Source organism: Anomalospiza imberbis, chromosome 8 (genome assembly GCF_031753505.1).
Source record: "Anomalospiza imberbis isolate Cuckoo-Finch-1a 21T00152 chromosome 8, ASM3175350v1, whole genome shotgun sequence".
Taxonomy (NCBI): Eukaryota; Metazoa; Chordata; class Aves; order Passeriformes; family Viduidae; genus Anomalospiza; species Anomalospiza imberbis.
The window spans coordinates 1,665,583-1,683,882 of NC_089688.1; the positions used below are offsets into that span (position 1 = coordinate 1,665,583).

General features: G+C 42.2%; 1 protein-coding gene across 3 annotated transcripts; it reads left to right on the plus strand.

Annotated features, from left to right (window-relative positions):
• Window positions 1-414: 414 nt before the first annotated feature.
• Window positions 415-18,300, plus strand: SUPV3L1 (Suv3 like RNA helicase). Of its 3 annotated transcripts, XM_068196913.1 has the most exons (15): window positions 415-579; window positions 5,191-5,268; window positions 5,539-5,646; window positions 7,206-7,320; window positions 7,874-8,042; window positions 9,492-9,603; window positions 9,905-9,982; window positions 11,248-11,339; window positions 11,742-11,922; window positions 12,365-12,458; window positions 13,147-13,366; window positions 13,739-13,819; window positions 15,297-15,473; window positions 17,019-17,167; window positions 17,510-18,300. In XM_068196913.1, exons 3-15 carry the CDS (start codon window positions 5,583-5,585, stop codon window positions 18,003-18,005), a joined length of 2,028 nt encoding a protein of 675 aa, XP_068053014.1. In that variant the 5' UTR covers window positions 415-579; window positions 5,191-5,268; window positions 5,539-5,582; the 3' UTR covers window positions 18,006-18,300. The 3 variants fall into 3 exon arrangements, with proteins under 3 accessions (XP_068053014.1, XP_068053015.1, XP_068053016.1); XM_068196914.1 differs by lacking the exons at window positions 415-579; window positions 5,191-5,268 and having other exon boundaries at window positions 5,533-5,597; XM_068196915.1 differs by lacking the exons at window positions 415-579; window positions 5,191-5,268; window positions 5,539-5,646; window positions 7,206-7,320; window positions 7,874-8,042 and adding an exon at window positions 9,302-9,408.

An 18,300-nucleotide genomic window follows, 5' to 3' on the forward strand; every position in this document is an offset into this window, starting at 1 on the left:
CCTAAACCTGGGAACGATGATTTTGAAAAACCTGATTGTACTTAACCAGCCTCAGATTGTGCAACCATGTATAACGAGCGGGGGGAAACATCCCGAGCTGCTATTTGAATTATTAAACCAGCTGTATTCTCACGAAACCCGCCTTGTCTGTGTGTGTGAGGGGCGCCGCGCTCCCTCAGGCCGTGTGGGGGTGGGGTGGGGATGGGGGCGGCGCGGCGCAGGCGCGGCGGGCGGGGCGGGCGCGGGCCGATGACGCGCGGGCCGCGCGCCGCCGCCCTTGTCCGCGGATGAGTCGCTGCGCGTGGCCGCTGCTGCGGCGGCTCCCGGCGCGCGCGGGGCTCGCGCTGCGGCATGGCGGCGGCGGCGCGGCGGCGGCTGCCGCTCCCCGCGCGCGCCCCGCCGCCTGCGCCGCATCGTCCTCATCGTCCTCATCGTCCTCATCGTCGGCCTCCTCCGGGGACGGCGGCGCCTCCCGCGCCCCCGACACCTCGCTCTTCGTGCCCGTGCCGCTGAAGCCCGGCATCAGCGACGCGGCCGAAGAGGACGTGGGCGCCGAGCTCACGCGGCCCCTCGACAAGGGTGAGTGCGGCGGGACCGCGAGGGGACGGGGCCGGGGGTCCGAGCGTGAGGCCTCGCCCGCCGTCTGGCCGCCGGCGCCGGAGGCGGGCTGGCGAGGCCGCACGTGGAGCGCCGTGTCCGGCTCCGGGCCGCTGAGCTCTCAGGAAGGACGCTGGGCAGCTCGAGCTAGTCCGGAGAACGGCGGCGGGGCGGGGGAAGGGGCTGGAGCACAAATCCGCGGGGGGGCCGATGGGGAGCCAGGAGGAGAGGACGCTCAGGGTACACCTCGCCTGCTCCAGCTCCCTGCCTGGAGCCTGCAGCCGCATGGGGGTCGCGCTCTGCTCCTAGGGAACAGCAGCGGGACAAGGGGAAACGGCCTCAGGCTGTGCCGGGGGAGGTTTAGGATGGACAGTGGGAGGAATTTCTTCACGGGAAAAGTGATTGAACTTTGGAAGGGGCAGCCCGGCGAGGTGGCGGAGTCGCCGTCTCTGGGGGTGTTTAGGGACACGCTGCATGTGGCACACAAGGTGGTGCTTGGTTGGACTCGGTGGTCGGAGAGGTCTTTTCAGGCTTTTTTGATTCCGTGACCCTCCTGAGGGCTGAGGGAACTGGCCCCTGCTGCTCTCGGGTCCTTTCCCGGGCTCAGAATGACCCTCTCCCTTAAGAGCAGGGGGTCCTTCCCTGCAGCTCGTGTGACCTGTGGGGTGAAGTGGGATAAAGGCTCTCGGGTGAGATGACACCTGCATGTGCTGGGGTTCGTGGGGCTGTGCTGTGCAGGACATGATCCCTGGGGGTGCTTCCAGCTCAGGATACTCTGCCATTGCCTAGGGCCCGGAGGCTGCCCTGTGTGAGGAAACGCTCTGCTGGCCTCTTCCTCCGGTCAAGGTAAAGGTGCTTGGCTTGGGGCGGTCCCGCAGCCAAACCGCGGCCTTGTGCATTCCAGAACCATAACTGTAACCCAACTTAAAAGACAGTTTCCTCAAATATTGATGTTGCAGACCGAAGAAATTGTCTGTGTGTGAACGTGCCTAGATCAAAAGTGGGTGAAGTGACAGGACGAGGGGGAATGGCTTCAAATGGACAGAGGGTAGGTTTAGATTGGGTTTTAGGAAAAGGTTTTTCCCTGGGAGGGAGGTGAGGCCCAGAGAAGCTGTGGCTGCACCATCCCTGGACATGTCCAAGGCCAGGTTGGATGGGGTTTGGAGCAGCCTGAGACAGTGGAAGTGTCCCTGCCCATGGCAGGGGACTGGAGTGAGATGGTCTTTGAGGTCCCTTCCAACCCAGACAGTTCTGTGATCTTATGACTCCATGATCTCTAAAGATTTGGTAAGTAACAGAAAAGGTCTTGATTCTTTTGATGTTTGCTGATCTGAAAGCATTAAGGGTGGAAATGGAAATCTTTCATATCTTCTCATAATTAAGTGTTGTGATCACATATTATTTATCTTAACTCCAGAGAATAGGAACATGGCAAATTATCTTAATAGTTCAGAACTGTGGAGAGAAGAATATCTGGCTTTGGAAGCTAAAAAAAACCTAGTCAGGATGAAGAATCCTGAACAGCTGTAATGCAAAAATCTGCATTGTCAAACTTGTCTTTTATGTGAATAGTGCATTCCTCAGGTGCCAATAAAGATGAATGATGGCTTCCTACTTGTACATTGCCTGTTGTCTCATTTATTAGAGGAGCAGTTATGTTGGATTTCTTCAAAACTAAAACTAAAACGCTCTGGGAAAATAAGTACAGATTCTGTTTGGTCTTTGCTAAGTTGTTGAGAGAGAAGAGTTGGCTAAAATTCTGTGTGCTTGGACAGGTGAAGATTAAGCACTTGAGACAGCCTGACCTTCCTCTCAGACTGGCAGGGAATAGCAGCCAGGTGACCTGTGGGGTGTGGCATTCACATCTCTGTGCTTCTCCTGAGAGACGGAATTATGTCCCTGTCCAGAGAATGTGAACGACACAGTGGGGTGCTCATCTGACTTGTTTGGCCTCTCGTGCTCTCTCAGTAATATTGAAGATTATTTTGAAAAAATAATGACATATTTTAACAGTATTGCTATTTTGAAACCCAATAATGTTAGAAAAGACTGGACAAGACCTTCTTTACATGTAGCCATTTTAAAAAATGAAATAAGTAGTCTTCTCTGCTTCCCCCTTCAGGTTCTGACCACACACAGTATTGTGCATCTGGGTTTTTTTTTTGTATTTTAAATGAAGATACTTTGTCAGATTCTGCTGCCAAGTACTGAATTAGATTCATTAAAGGAATATGCGTATCTATCTGGTTACAGCTCGTGAAGAAACTTTGTTAGTGAGCGTACTTGCAGTGTGTGATATATATGATCTTGTTAGCTTGCTCAAGTGAGAGTGATTATAGTTTTCACATTAGTCAAACACTATTAGGAAGACTAAAGGTCTTTTTTGAAGCTTACTTTTGTAAAGCCAGTTTTGTAAAAACTTCCTAACAGACCTGGAATTAACTCACTGCTTCTGTTTTCCACCACTTCACAGGAAGAGTACCCCTGTGAGTGCTGATGGATGCTTTAAATTTTGGTGTGTGTATCTTCTGATTCAGTTGTCATTGAATGTCACTTCAGTGGCTTCAGTTGTCTGACCGCCTGAGGGAGGCGCAGGTCAGGAAAGACCAAGTATTGGCAGCAATTCACATGGCAGGAGCAGGAGATGCCTGAACAGGGGGCTTGGTAGATGCACAGGTTGCTTGGACTGGGCAATGGGAGTCTAATAGTTGGGGAGGAATTGTAAAATAAAGCACTTCAGCTGCCCCAGTGGTAACATACAGCCTGACTGCAGTGGATTGTTGTCATCAGACATACAGGGTAAGGACTCAGTCTTCTGCAAACAGGGTTGAAACAGCTAAAGGAATCTGATACACTGGAGACTAATGGAATGATTTCTGAACTTTACTGCTGTTGGGCTGTCTTTTTACAGAGAACCTTAGAAATGCTGCTGAGAAGTCACAGTAATTGAGGAGTAAGAGCTAAAACACAGTTCTAGAATGAGAGAATGGTAAACAAAGGGAAATCTCAAAGCAGGAGTGAAGGGTAAAAAGGGTGGTGATTGAGACATGATCCAGATGTTCTGAGTGTCTGTGTGCACTTGGATAAGCTCACATGGGCTGCAGTGCCAGCTTTGTTGTTTTTATTTACCTAATTATCAAGACAAGTGTTTGTGCTTAGGAAGGATCGTGACCTTGGGCGGCCTGGTCCCAATGTCACGTTTCCTTGGATAGAAACATGTTTTGGCATTGACCTTTTACTCTTGTAGTAAGGCCAATGGGCTGTGAATTTAGCTGCGTGGCTGATGATGTGTTAGTTGCTAGAGCTCCTTGGGGAAGCTCTGAAAAGCACTGAGCCCTGTGCTTGCTTTTACTGCACTGTTTTCCAGTCTGTCTTTGATTTCAGGGCCCTTAAACATGAGAGTGGAAGCCTTCCTAGGAAATGTAATCCTGCTGGTGCCCTTGCTTCTTTGTTACCTTTGGGAACATTTCAGAACATGAGTTAATCCATTGAAACACTCCTGTAATGGTATGGGATGTGCATTTAAATTTGCCATATTCTTGTCAGCTGGTGATTTTCGTTGTGCCAAGTGGACTGTCTCTGTTACAGCTTTTTAGAGAGGCAATCTTTCAATAATTTAAGGTTGATTTCATGGGAAGCTTTCCATGTCATGTCAGACAGTGACAGAGTGAGTTGCAGAGAGCAGAGCTTGACAGTGTTGTGTCCAGTGACTGGCACCGGGTGTGCTACATTTGTCAATCCTAATGTTTTATAATGCAGGCTTCACAGACTTGACTTTTAAGGATAGTGTAAGCTCATGAATAGATGTTCATGAAATTTGCTTGATTTTTTGTGAATTTCAGATCAGCTGTAGATGAAAAGGGGATACATCTTTATGCACTGTCATTTAACTCACATTTAATGCACTAAAATCAGCGGGTACCTGTGTAAATAGAATTTTGTTGCAACACTGAACTTGCCTTTTAGGGGAGGGAAAGAGTTCATTAGTTAGTTTATAAGAGATTTTATTCAAAGAAAGCTGAGTAATTTGTGATATATATGAACAAACTCTGTTTTTTTTTTCTTCCTTCCTTTTATTTAACCTGAGAAAAGAGAAAAAACTGTGTCTGGATTACCTGATCTTCCTGAGGAGTCTATCTTGGAAGCAGGCTGGAGGGAAGAACGTACCTCAGGGTGTTGATTAAAAGCTGTCACCAAGTAGCCCAGGCAGATTTGCTTTTCATATTAAGACCTCCTGATAGGCGCTGATAAAAAGCAAACAAAACCCCACCCCAGAACATTAATTAGTTTGTTCCATGACTTGGTAGCTGCATGTTCCCACCTTTGTGGTTTCCTATCAAGTAGCAGGGGAGATGGCTGGCACCATCTTCATGGCAGTTCTTACTCTGCTGCAGTTGAAGGTTGTCCTCCACAATAGCCCCAGTCTCACTCATTGATTTTATTTCATTTAGGGGGTGTTCATTTGTGTCTGTTCGGCATGGAAAGATTCCCTCTGTCCAGAGTGAGGAGACTATAAACTAGGATCTTTGGGCCAGGAGAATGTGATTAAATTTTGAGGAAACTAAACAAAAAAAAAGTTATCTTTTTCTACAGGTGAAGTCCTAAAAAACTTAAACAAGTTCTACAAAAGAAAAGAAATTCAAAGACTAGGAGCTGAAAATGGACTAGATGGTAAGAAAATGTTTTAAGTTTATATTACTTTAATGTGAAAACTATTTTAATTCCAATATGGTATTAAATGGGATCTTTTTATCACAACACTGCTTCTTTGCATTGTCTCTGCCACTTAGTTCAAATAACCTTTATATTTACTGTTAATAGCTTATATTAAGGTACAGGTTTTTAATGAACTGCTTCAGTGTTTTATTGGCTGTTTACAAATAGAGTTTTCTGATCCTGGCCATGTTAATTTTGTTCCCTTTTTTTTTTTATTTTTGGCAGCTCGCCTCTTTCACCAGGCATTTATAAGCTTTAGGAAGTATATAATGGAATCCAGTTCTGTGAGTGCTGATTTGCATATTATTCTCAATGATATATGCTGTGGTGCAGGCAAGTATCTGGAATGCTTGTAAAAAAAAAGTGCATTTTTACTTGTTCTTGTCCTGTTTACTTACCTATGTACATGTGGACCCCCAACTGAGAATTATTGTTCAATATGATTGAGAATTAATGCACTACTGTCAGAGAGATTAAAAATCCCTACTTCCCTATCAGAAACATTTGTGCCCATCCTAGGGAATGTTCTGTTCTTAAATCTTCTGGAGTGGAAATGAAAGGTGTGAAAGTGATAGCAAGAAGCAGCCTGTTCAGCAGCATCTGTTCAGGGCTGAAATGAAAATGGTGCTGTTGTTTATTCCTCTCTTTAAAATCCAGTAGTCACCAGGGGGCACTTGGAGAGCTCTCTCCCAGCTGGTGGCTCTAGGGGCAGCTTTGTGACAGGGCTGTGTTTCCCTGTGGCACTCACAGAGGTGTCTTTGCCTGCTTAGTGCATCCTGTGTTGTGATTTGTTAAATCACTTAACTGAGAGCAGCAGAATCAGCTTTCTCCAGGGTTTGAGCTGCACAGTGTGTGTTTTAATGATGGGATTTTAAAGGTTGCAGTGGCTGTTAGTTTTGTCTTAAAATGTAAATGTGTAGATTTTAAATGTTGCCCATCTTAGGAAATTGTCTCATTATATTTCTTGTGCATAAAATATTTAACAGTGTTTTCTCATTTCCACTTCTTATTTGATTATAGATGAGCATTATGCCTCATATACAAAAGTATTGAAATTTTAAAATTTGAGTTTTGCTTGTCCAAAGATGATAATTAAATATACTACAATTTTTTTAAAAAATCCACAATAATTTTTATTAATTGAATAATAATTCTCAATTTAACCTCCCCCAAAATCAAACATCCCCCCCAACAAAACAAAAATACTCCAACAAACCCCAAACCACTCCTTTTTCTTTTTGTATTTGTATGTTTGATAATAACAGTTCTTTAGATCAAGACAGTTCTTTGAAATTCTAAGAGAGCTGCACAGTAGGAGTGTGACCTGAAAGGAGACCTTTAAGGCCCACATGTCTACTCTGCAGACATTCAGAAGAACGAACCTGGATTTCTTTTCTGAGTTGATTTAATGATTTGGAACCAGCATTCTGAGTCTCAGTAGCTTGGAGAAGCTGCAAATTTGTTTTTCTCTGTTTATTCATAAAAACACTTTAAAAGACCCCTCCCTTCCCCCCCCACCCCCCCTCTGAATTTAGGAAGAAGGGGCTAAAATCTTAGGACAGAAAAGCTATTTCTCATGCAGCTTTTCCACAGTTTCTCATTTTTACTTAGGAGTTCTGTAGGTGAGTAGGCTGAGCAGAGGGAACGTACTGAAATGACATGCACTTTTTCATATTATTGTGTTTGTATTCCATTGCTAAATGAGCCCATGTACTTGTGTTAATTTCCCTTTCTACCACTGAAGTAATTATTGAACTTTGTAGAGAGCCAGAAGTTGAAAGCATTACATAAGTGTGGGGTGGAAGTAGTAGGAAAGACTTTTTCAAAGTTTATAACGAATGTAGACACTCAGACAAGCACAGAACCTTTCTGAAAAGCATTTGTTCTCCTAGGTCACGTGGATGATCTGTTTCCATTTTTCCTGAGGCACGCCAAGCAGATCTTCCCAATGCTGGACTGCATGGACGATCTGCGCAAGATCAGCGACCTGAGGCTGCCGCCCAACTGGTCAGTGTGCTGAAGTGGCTGCACTGCTTTCTTAGTCTCATAGAATTCCATAGTCTGTGGACTTTAGTGTAATTGTGCTACATTTTCAGTGCTTTTCTCTGGTTTTGCAATAATTGGTGTCAGGAACTCTTGTATTTTTTACAAGATACATCCCAATGAATTAAAAAGAAAATAAGATTATATCAGCTATGAAAGTCACTGAGTTGGTGTGGTTTTTCCAGGAAGATGTTTTCTGACAATGTGTTTGGGAGGTAGCACATCAAATATTAAAATATTGATAAGCTCAAGGAGAGAGAATTGCAGGAATAATGAGAAATATTTTGAACACGATGTGTGAATTTCACTCTGAATCTTTGAAAGCATTGTGTGACTCAGAAGATTAATGTGTAAGACACAGTAACCTCTTTGTACTGTCTCTAAGAACTTGATATTTCTGCTTTCAACACACATTAAAGTTATTAATAAATAAATGCTTAAGCTAATTTCCAGTTTCTCCTGAATCAGTGTCCAGATAAATGTTCAACAGATCTGCTTTTTTTTCTCTTTGCTTTAGGTATCCAGATGCCAGGGCTATTCAGAGAAAGATAATATTCCATGCCGGTCCTACAAACAGTGGAAAAACTTACCATGCTATCCAGAGATTTTTGTCGGCCAAATCTGGAATATACTGTGGTCCACTAAAACTTCTGGCTCATGAGATCTTCCAAAAGAGTAACGATGCTGTCAGTATGTCATATTACTTACCAACATCCTTAGAACTGGAACAGTCTCATGAATGCGTGTCTGTAAAGTTCTGTAGTGGCCCCAGGTGGTCCCTGGAGCCCTGTGCCTTTGCTTTGCAGTGGTGTCAGCTCATGTGAAATCAGTTGTGCATTTCTGCTTTAGGAGCAGAATGGATCATCATTTCCCCAAGGGGAACAGTGCTGTCCCCAGAGCATGTCCTGTGCAATCATCCCTGTAACCTGCCTCTGTCCTTCTGCAATTTGTTGCTCCCTGGGTTAGCCAGGTTCTACTAATACATTTCTAAGCATAGGGACCATGCCTTCTTTTGCCCATGACCTTTATTACAGCTTGTACACAAAAAATTACCCTTGCTTAACTCCCCTCAACCTTCTCCAAATGTATAAATATATTTCACTTCACTGTCCTTGAAAAATTCTGCAGGCTCAGGTGTGTATTCAGTGCTGTATATCAGGTCCCCAGAGGAAATTCTCATTAGTGTTGTGTATTGCTTCTGGCATATTTTTGAAGGCTCCTCACCAGTGTGTTTCCAGCTGCAGAGAACCTGACTAGTTCTGAAGCACTACAGCCACATATCACATGTTAACACAGCACAGTGTGTGTGTACAGTAGTGATGATGTGATTTCTCTTTTTTAATGTAGAATTTCTAACTCCTGGTATTGGTCTGTCCAAGCAACACATCAGAAAGATTGTTTTATCCTAGGAGATAGCTGAAATAGCACATGTATTCACAGAGTGACAGTGGGTACCATGCAGTGATGTTCCTTGCTAGGGATTACTAATCTTTTCTCCCATGTGTTAGTTAGTTAGTGTGTGTGACAGCTTTTCAGTGGTTGGCTCCTGGATCATATTTAGGCCCCTGGGGCTCGAACAGGGCTTCCAGCTGGGCTCTGCAGGTGACAGTAGGTATGGATGGAGCATCCATGAGCACCAAGGAGGGTAGGGCTGGCAGGGTGGTGGCCTCAGCTTATCCTGAGGCCTGAGCTGTCTCTCACAGCTGATCCTCATGAGCTCTTGCTGTGTGAGTATAAAGCAGCAGGTGAGGCTGGCAGTAGGGCAGTTGCCCCAAGAGCTGGAGCTGGCTGGAGCCTGCAAGGCTCCTTCACTGCTGGGCCTTGCTTTATGAGCCCCTTCCAGCAGTTCTTTTGTGGCAGATGTGACAGCTCTGAAATGCTCAGGGGAAGATGTAACCTCCTACAGGAGTAGGGAGGGGAAGGCATCTAATTACAGATACCCCCTCTTCATTAAACCTCCACTCTGACAGGACTTAAGTAAAAGGCACAAGTCTTTCAAGGTTGAGTAGTTGTTTCCTGGATTGCTTCTTTTACGCTGTCCTAGAAACTACTGTAAGAAACTGTTTTTGTCCTCTTTGGAAAGGGGATTCTTTCATGTTCGAGAAACTTACCCTGAGATTTCTGAATGCCTTTAGAATGTGCCCTGTGACCTGGTGACAGGAGAAGAACGTGTGTTTGCCAATGAAGACTCCAGACAGGCTCCTCATATTGCTTGTACCATTGAAATGTGCAGCACTAATACACCTTGTAAGTACACAGAATTGTTTCTGTCCTATCTGTGGTATCCTTGTATGTGTGTGTGTTATTCCTTGACTCAAAAGTAGCTGAGCTCTTCCTTTTCACTCTTATTTGAACAATTCCTGAGCTATGATAGAGCAGTTGAAGAAACCTGGATCATCTCAAAATAGCTTTTTGGTGATAGAGAATTAGCTTTGTTTGAGCAACCTTCTTTAGGAAACCTGTGAATTTCTTCAGTTCCTTCATGTCTTGTACTGCTGTTCTAGATGCTCTTCCTTGGTGCATCATATTTTTTTTTATTTGTTTTAAGATGAAGTTGCTGTGATCGATGAAATTCAGATGATTAGAGATCCTGCCAGAGGCTGGGCTTGGACAAGAGCTCTTCTAGGTAAGCTTGGTTGTATTGGCAATGAATTAGCTTAATGGCACATGAAATTCAAGCTTAGCAGTTGGCATAGTCATGTAGTGGTTATGTGATTCAAAATAAAAGTATTTGGTTTTCATATCTTCACACAGCAAGTTAGAGAGATACTCTGCCTCTGAGATACTCTCAGGATTTGTCTGCATGACAGGAAGATACCTGTCATCTTTTGCTTAATAAATGGGTTTTTACATTTCTTTAAAAATTTAAATTTTTAAAAATTTAAAATTAAAATTCAGATGCCTCTTTTATTTTTCCTTCCTTGGATCATAGGGAGTCTGTACTACATTGTGCTGTCCTTTTACATTGACTCTTTCCAAGAAGTATGCTTTTCTGTTTAAATTAAAACAACACCAGTTTTCAAGAGACTACCTTTGTAGAGATTATGCTAAATAATGGTGACTTTAAATATTTTATAGTGTTAATTTCAAATGGCTCATTTATAGAGCTGCATCAATCTGTTATGTTCTTACAAGAATGCTTATTTTGATAATTTTAGAATTTTTTAGAGGAATTTTTGAAACATTTTTCCTTGTATTCGGAGCAGAAGTTTGGAATCTGATTCCCTCTTGACCTTCCCTTTTGTTGCTTTTGATTCCAAGTTAAGCAGATTTGTCACACTTCCTTTACTTCCTGTTTTTCCCTTTCCTGTTGTGACTGAATTAGAGGTGGATTCATGCAGCAAACAAAACTCCTCAGTTCTGCTGTGGTTTGGGAGTTAGTAAAACATGAGTAGTAAGTAAAACATCCTCAAAGCTTTGCTGCATTTGTTCAGTGGCTGAGGGTACTGAACCCTTCAGTACTGAGGGTACTAAAGCCTCACCGCAGCCTCTTGTTTTGGCTGAGAGGGTGCAGTGAGGTATTGGCTGCTCTGATTATCACACTAAGGAATTGCCAATATCACCTGCTGGTAAGAGATCAAGAGCAGCTCTAGGGAAGTAGTGTATTGTGGGAGAGGCTTTAGGTGCAAGTTTGGATCGTTGAAGGAGGTGGAATACAGTCTTCGTTGTGTTTAGCAACCAAAATATGATTTTTTGATACCTTAAGAGCCAGCTGAAACTGTTGTTGTATATAAACAAGTAACATTTTGGATCGTTGAAGGAGGTGGAATACAGTCTTCATTGTGTTTAGCAACCAAAATATGATTTTTTGATACCTTAAGAGCCAGCTGAAGCTACTGTTGTATATAAACAAGTAACATTTTGCTTTTTATTTCACTGGACTTTGTTCAGGCCTCTGTGCAGAAGAAATCCACGTTTGTGGAGAACCTGCTGCTATTGACTTGGTGACAGAGCTCATGTACACTACAGGGGAGGAAGTTGAAGTAAGTAATTCTGAGAAGCTATGTACAGAATGTCGGGTTCTCTTTGCTGTAAAACAGGGAAAGATGTAGGGTCTGTTCGGGGATATCACTGCTCAAAGTTGTCCTGCAGGAAGTCTTGTTAAAATGTTTCTCAATTTCTATAGAGCAAAGATGTTGCCAAGTTCTTTCCTTCCCTTTTTAAATAGTGGTACTGTTTTTCTGAAAGAACTTAAGTTGTTTGATGAGTTCCCTTTAGGGGATGCTGCAGCTGGCACAGCTGCTTATAGACTTTTACAGCTCTGATCTTCCAGGAAGGCACGGTGCTCTCGCGTTTGCTGGCTTGACAGGGTGCATTGCTGGTTAGTCTCGATATGATGGAATTTGAGTTTAAAAAGATACCCTTTTTGACAACCTCAATCGTAGGTCCGAAACTACGAGAGACTGACTCCTCTGACTGTGCTGGATTATGCCTTGGAGTCCTTGGATAACCTCCGTCCTGGGGACTGCATCGTCTGTTTCAGTAAGAATGACATTTACTCTGTCAGCCGGCAGATTGAAGCCAGAGGATTAGAATGTGCTGTCATATACGGCAGTCTGCCACCAGGTAAAGCACTCTTGCTTTTATTGTTCAGGGGGTGTTCTGTTTCTTGCTGCTTTTCTTAGGAGAAAACCCCATTGTACTTCATTTATTTTTCTACTTTCTTTATTTTAAAATAAAGCAGTGCAAGTTTCCTAGTTTTGTTTCTCTATATAGCTAGAGAAAGTAATCGGCTTTCATTGACTGGTGTTTTAATCTTGGGATTAGACCTTTGTTATGTACTTAATTTTGATCTTCAGATAGATATAATTAAAGGAGGTCTATCCACAGCTCTGGGAATGATTTAAATCTCTCCTGCCCTCTTCCCTCATCTGCCGCCAAGTACCAATCAAATACCAATTTATTTATCTTTTTCTTCAGCCTATTATAATGACATCGGACTTAATGATGCATTGTCTTTATTTTGTATGAAGTTTGCTATGTGAAATGTTCTGTCATTTTGTTTTAGGAACAAAGCTTGAACAGGCAAAGAAATTCAATGATCCTGATGATCCATGCAAAATTTTAGTTGCTACAGATGCAATTGGAATGGGACTCAATTTGTAAGTACTTGCAGCAGGTTGCAGTACTTTTATTTTCCTTTGGATATGATGCCCACATTAATTTCCTTGCTTTTTATCTTCCCAGTCTGATGAACGCATGTAAATATCTGCTATGTCTACAGAGCAGATATACAGTACTGCTGTATACTGTATGTACACAGTACATACATTTCAATTTTGAAGTAGTGATCAATTTGGTTAAGCAGAACTAAGCTTTATTTTTAAAACTGGTTCCAAGAACTAAATGGCTCCCTGGCCCTAATTCAGTGTGATAGTTGGCCGTGGATGACAGGGCCTGCTGGATCAGCTGGAGTCATATGGGCTGGGTTGTCAGAGGTACTGTTCTCTTGCATTTCTGGAACACAGAGCAAGTTCAGCCCAGTGTCAGATGTATTTAATTGGTGAAGGACATACAATCACATCACTACAACCTGCTGAGGCAGGTGGTGGTGAATGGATTGGGAGGCAATTAGGACATGATTGATGTGTGCAGGGATGATGGTCCTCCTGCAACTAGCCAGTAGCCTTCTCCTGCCCTTTAGAATATGCTGTGTCCATAAGTAGTATCTGTGATACCCTAATTTATAGAGGAGAAAAAAAGCATTTTAAAAAGTAAAAGCTTTAATTCTTCATATTGGAAGTAATTTGCAAAAAAGGATTCCTCTTTGTTTCTGTTGAAATTCTTCAGGTGTATAAGAAGAATAATTTTTAACTCCATAGTAAAGCCGACTGTCAATGAGAAGGGAGAGAAGGAAATAGACTCCATTACCACCTCGCAGGCTCTGCAGATCGCAGGCAGGGCTGGGCGTTTCGGCTCCTCCTTCAAACAGGGAGAGGTCACCACCATGCATCGCGATGACCTCGCGCAGCTGAAGGGGATTCTGAGCGAGCCTGTGCCCCCTGTGCAGGTGAGAACCTCAGTACCCGGTTGAGACAGATGTGCTCTGGGGCTGGCTTATGATATTCTGATCCCATATTATTTTTCCTTCTGTCTGTTTGCAATTTAGTAATAAAAATGAGGTGTGTTGTGCCAGAGTGACTTGGGATACATGTCCTGTTTGGAGACTTGCTGTGTTGCTTTTATACTCAATCTGCTCTTTTAAGAATTAAAAGCTCAAACACAAAAGTTCTTAACTTTCAGCTAAGTGGGCTAAATAAACTGGAGTCTGCAGGGTACTTTGGTTTCTTGCATTTTGTCTTCCAATATGTTGTTTCTGGTACATTAACTTTAAAGCAATATTGAGAATTAATTGTAGTTTTTTTCTTTATTTTCCATTTAGGCAGCTGGCCTGCATCCTACTCCTGAGCAGATTGAAATGTTCGCTTACCATCTTCCTGATGCCACTCTGTCCAACTTAATTGTAAGAATGATCAAAATCCTAGCTTTTGCTTTAAAAATGAAGTATCACTAATAGTCACTGCTTTGTACAAACCTGCCCTTGGCAGACCTGACAGACAGCCTTGTGTGTATTTTTTATTCATTGCATTTTTCTGTCTACCCACACAAGTGACTGCAGATAGGTTTAGGATGTTTAACTTTTCTGTGCTAAACTTGGAAGCTTTGAAATGTGTCAGTCATTTTTACATGTGTTTAATACTGTGCAGCGGCTTTTTCACTCCAGCTTTTCTGAATTTTAAATGTAGACATTTAGTTCTGAGGCTGAAGATATTAGAGATCTAAATTTAGATAAATTATTTGAAAATTTCTAGAAAACGGGTCCTGTCAGATTTCCACATAGCTGAAAGCTACCTGATTTTTTTTCCCTATTTCTGTGGATTTTGTGGTAAACCAGTGTGGAACTTTTAGAAAATTGATTTTTGTGGGATTGACTTGATCTCCTCTTTAGATAGATACTAGTTCTTTTCGATGTACAAAAACATTAAAAAAATAGAAGTTAAGATTCCAATACTATATTGAAAAAGCATGATCACAGCTTTTAGTAAACAGAAATACTTGGCAGCTTTCATTGTTTTAAATGTGCATTATTGTTCCTGCTGATCTGCTGTTATGTAGCAAAATGTATATTTCTAACCTTGAAAAAAGACATTATACCTGGAGACCTCCTGGAAGACTTAGCCTGGTAGGGTAGCAACACATCTTTAAAATTTTTAAATTAGCAATTTCTGGGCTAGCATAGCAGTGTTAAGATAAAAACCTGGTGTTGTTTTTGATCTCTTAAATATTCAGTCACATATTTAGTTAAAAAGCTCGTAGTTTCTTTAAAGATATTTTTAAAAAATCTTTCAAAGATTTGCATTAGAGAAATAATTTTGGGGGTCCATAAAATTCCCCCTGCAGGGTGCACTGCATCTTCCATTTCTCCAGACCTTGTATGTCTCATGTTTTCTTTGAACTCCTCTGTTGGAATACTGTATTTAGCTTGTGTTTTCTTTCTTCCTAAAATAGATCTGATTCTGACATTGAGCTAAAAATACCTCAATTGTTGAATTGTATGCTGTAAAGTTAGCTTTTTGGGTCATGCTAAGGGACAAACCTGGAGAAATTTCTAAACGTAGTGGCAACTGGTTCCTGTGATGGTGTTCTTTGTAACTAAAACGTACCCTTCCAGTACTTTTTTATTTGGGGGACTGACTAAATCAAGTGTAGTGTGTTATGTCTTTGATCCTGTGTTGGAGAATTCAATGCAAATTCTGCTAAAAGAGCATGGGAAACTTTCCTGCCCACTTTATTATTACTGTCATCAAATTTGATGATTTTTAATTACTCTTTCAGTATAAGTAGTCTTTCAAACTCTAAATAATTTTTTGGTTTGGTAAGACAAAGTTTAACAACCCTCTCCTGTAATAACATTGTTACATTTGGTTTTGTTTCCACAGGATATTTTTGTGAGCCTCTCACAAGTCGATGGGATGTACTTTGTCTGCAATATTGATGACTTTAAATTTCTAGCAGATATGATCCAGCACATTCCACTCAATCTGCGATCACGATACGTGTTTTGCACTGCACCCTTGAACAGAAAAGAGCCTTTTGTGTGTACCACTTTGTTGAAGGTCAGCTATTTTTCCCTCCAGAAATGTGTTTATGTTGGACCAAGAGGGTTTTGGTGCACTGGGACTGTGTCTAGCTGCTGTATTTGTTGTGGGCTTTGCTATCAGATCATTTGAGAGCATTCTTAAAGTGCTCACAGGTAGTATAAGAGAGATAAAATAGCCAGACACATACTGAGTTCTTGACTGTTCTTATTGACCGAGGCTTTTAACTTCTGAAAACTGGTTCTCATGATGGAAGTTAAAGTTTGGATAGCTTCTCTGCTGTTTGCCTCTGGAAATCCTACTGCTTGTCCTTGTCTGTCAGCTCTGGACTGGGAGAGATGAGTTTGTGTTCCCTAGTCACTTGTGCACCGTTAAGCTTTGCACTAGTGTGTTCCTGAAAGCAGTCATTAAAAACCAAGTTACCGCTCCTTCGAGCTGGTAGCTTGCCAAGAGAAGAAGAGAATGTAGGATTAAGGGTGATTGCTGATGCTGTAATACAGTTACATAGAATTTAAACCTCAGAAAACGCAGAGCTGTAAGTTGCTCTCAGAATCATGTCACTTTACTTTTCAGGCCTGGATGAATTGTTTTTTTTGCTGTGCCCCAGGAGTGATTATCTTGAGGAATTTGTAGTCAGCTGATTTTTTTCAGTTTTGCACGTTTAATAATAATAATGTCACTTGGGACTGTTACTTTGTTAGACGGTATTGCCGTTGTTCCCTTTTTAAAGACAAACTTTAAAAATGAAATAGTATAAAAATGAAACTGATGTGGTGCCCTCATGTCACAAATATTAGAACCCTGCTAATAATCTTTAAAAAATGAGTGATTGATTAAAGAGTTGAAAAAAAAGCTTCATTAGGAAAATGCTGAGCTTTTGGATTCCAAGTAGTGAAGGTGCAGAGGGGCATAATGTAATGTTAGAGGGAGGTAGGCTTTTGTGAATGCTTGTGTGAATTTAAGCCCCATTCCTTGGCGAAGAAAATCCACTTTAGTATTAGCCAATTAGGAAGCACTTATTCCAAGTCATCAATGCTCTTGAAAATTTTAGATTTAAATCTTACTTGACTTGTTTTTCTGTTAGTTGAAGCGCTGAGGTATCTTGGTTTCAGAAGAGTGGATTTCTAGTGCAGATAATTCTGTTTGGTTTGTCGGTAGTGTGTTTCCTAAACCAGGGAATACATTTAATATTCTAAACTCTGGCAACCCTGAAACAAGATAATTAACCACATAGGAGGAGGAGGATTAAAAAAGACACAAAGTCCATCTGCTTTGCTAGATGCAATCAAATGCCTTCAGTGTTACGCTTTTCTGGATAGCTCTGTGCTTTTGTTGCTTAACTGTGTGCATGGCCCATGGACAAATTGTGTTAATGAGGCCCTGGAAAGGAGAGGTGACTCTTGTGTTGAGCAATTAAGTAAAAGAATGTGTGGCATTTGGGTTGTGTAAAACAAAGCAGGTGTTTTATGGAGTATTCTATGTATCCAGACTCTGGGGAATTTAACTCTTTGGGGATTTCTTCTTTCCTGACTGAGGACTTGACTGAATCTGCTTGTTTTTCAGTTTGCACGACAGTTCAGTAGAAATGAGCCTCTGACCTTCGACTGGCTCTGCCGGCACACCAAGTGGCCCTTAGCTGCTCCAAAAAACATCAAGGAACTTGTACACCTTGAAGCTGTGCATGATGTTTTTGATCTCTATCTGTGGTTAAGGTATTGTCTTTGTACTTGAAGACTGTTTATTTTTTCCTATTATTTATGACTTACAGTGCTAGAAGTGCAGTGTCTTCAGGCCCATGTGCATGTGGTGCAGGATGGGCTCCTTTGGCCTTTTAGAGGATCTTGACAAGTGCAATGTTGAGGGAGTGAGTTCTGCAGACAGCAGTTTGTGATTGACAGAAGGAGAAAGGTAGAAACAAGGACTGGAGCAGCTGAAATGCAAATCGAAATATGTATTCCCATGCAACATGTAGTGAATATTCTTTTTACTTAGTACATATCCCATTTTTGTCCCAGTGAGAAGGTTTAAATGTGTGTTCTTTTGCCTCTCTTCAGTTACCGCTTCATGGATATGTTCCCTGACGCTGTCCTTGTAAGGGATATCCAGAAAAAACTAGATAACATTATACAAATCGGTGTCTGCAACATCACAAAGCTGATCCGAGCTTCCCAGTCTGCAGCCGCTCCTGGCACAGCTGAAGTGGTGTCAGAAGAATTTCCTCTCTCAAGGACTCAGAGGGACGCCAGGGTGGAGTCAGACCGTCACGGCGCAGCCTCCACAGAGGCGTTGTCCATTGCAGTGGAGGCTGCAGGGCTGAGAAGAGTGAAGAACTTGAGACCCTCTCGGCTTGGTGGCAGGCAGGAGGATCTGAAAAGCTATGGACGTGGATCTCTTGCCAACAGATTGCTGCGGGAGGGACTTCTGACACAGGAAATGCTGAGACAGCTGGAGAGTGAGTGGCAGGATCAGCACAAGAATGGTAGATATGGCTTTGGTTCAAAAAGAGATGATCAGCATAGTTCAAAGGCAACGGGAAAAAAGAGAAAATAGAACTATGCCATAATTCTGTTTAATTTTTATTCATAAAATAAAATACTATTTTAGTAACTTCTTTGGCATTTCATGTTTACACTGCTGGAGCTCCTTGATGCTTTTCCTTCTCCTGTGACCAGTAATGTGAAGTGCTCAGAGGACATTAGTTTGTTTTAACCACTCTGCTGTACACTCTTTTAATCATGGTGTTCAGCATCAGTGTATGATCTACTGCTATGTGAAAATTTGAACTTGGTGTCTTCTTGCAAGATAGCCTCTCATCATCAATAAATGTCAGAAATTTCACTAGTAA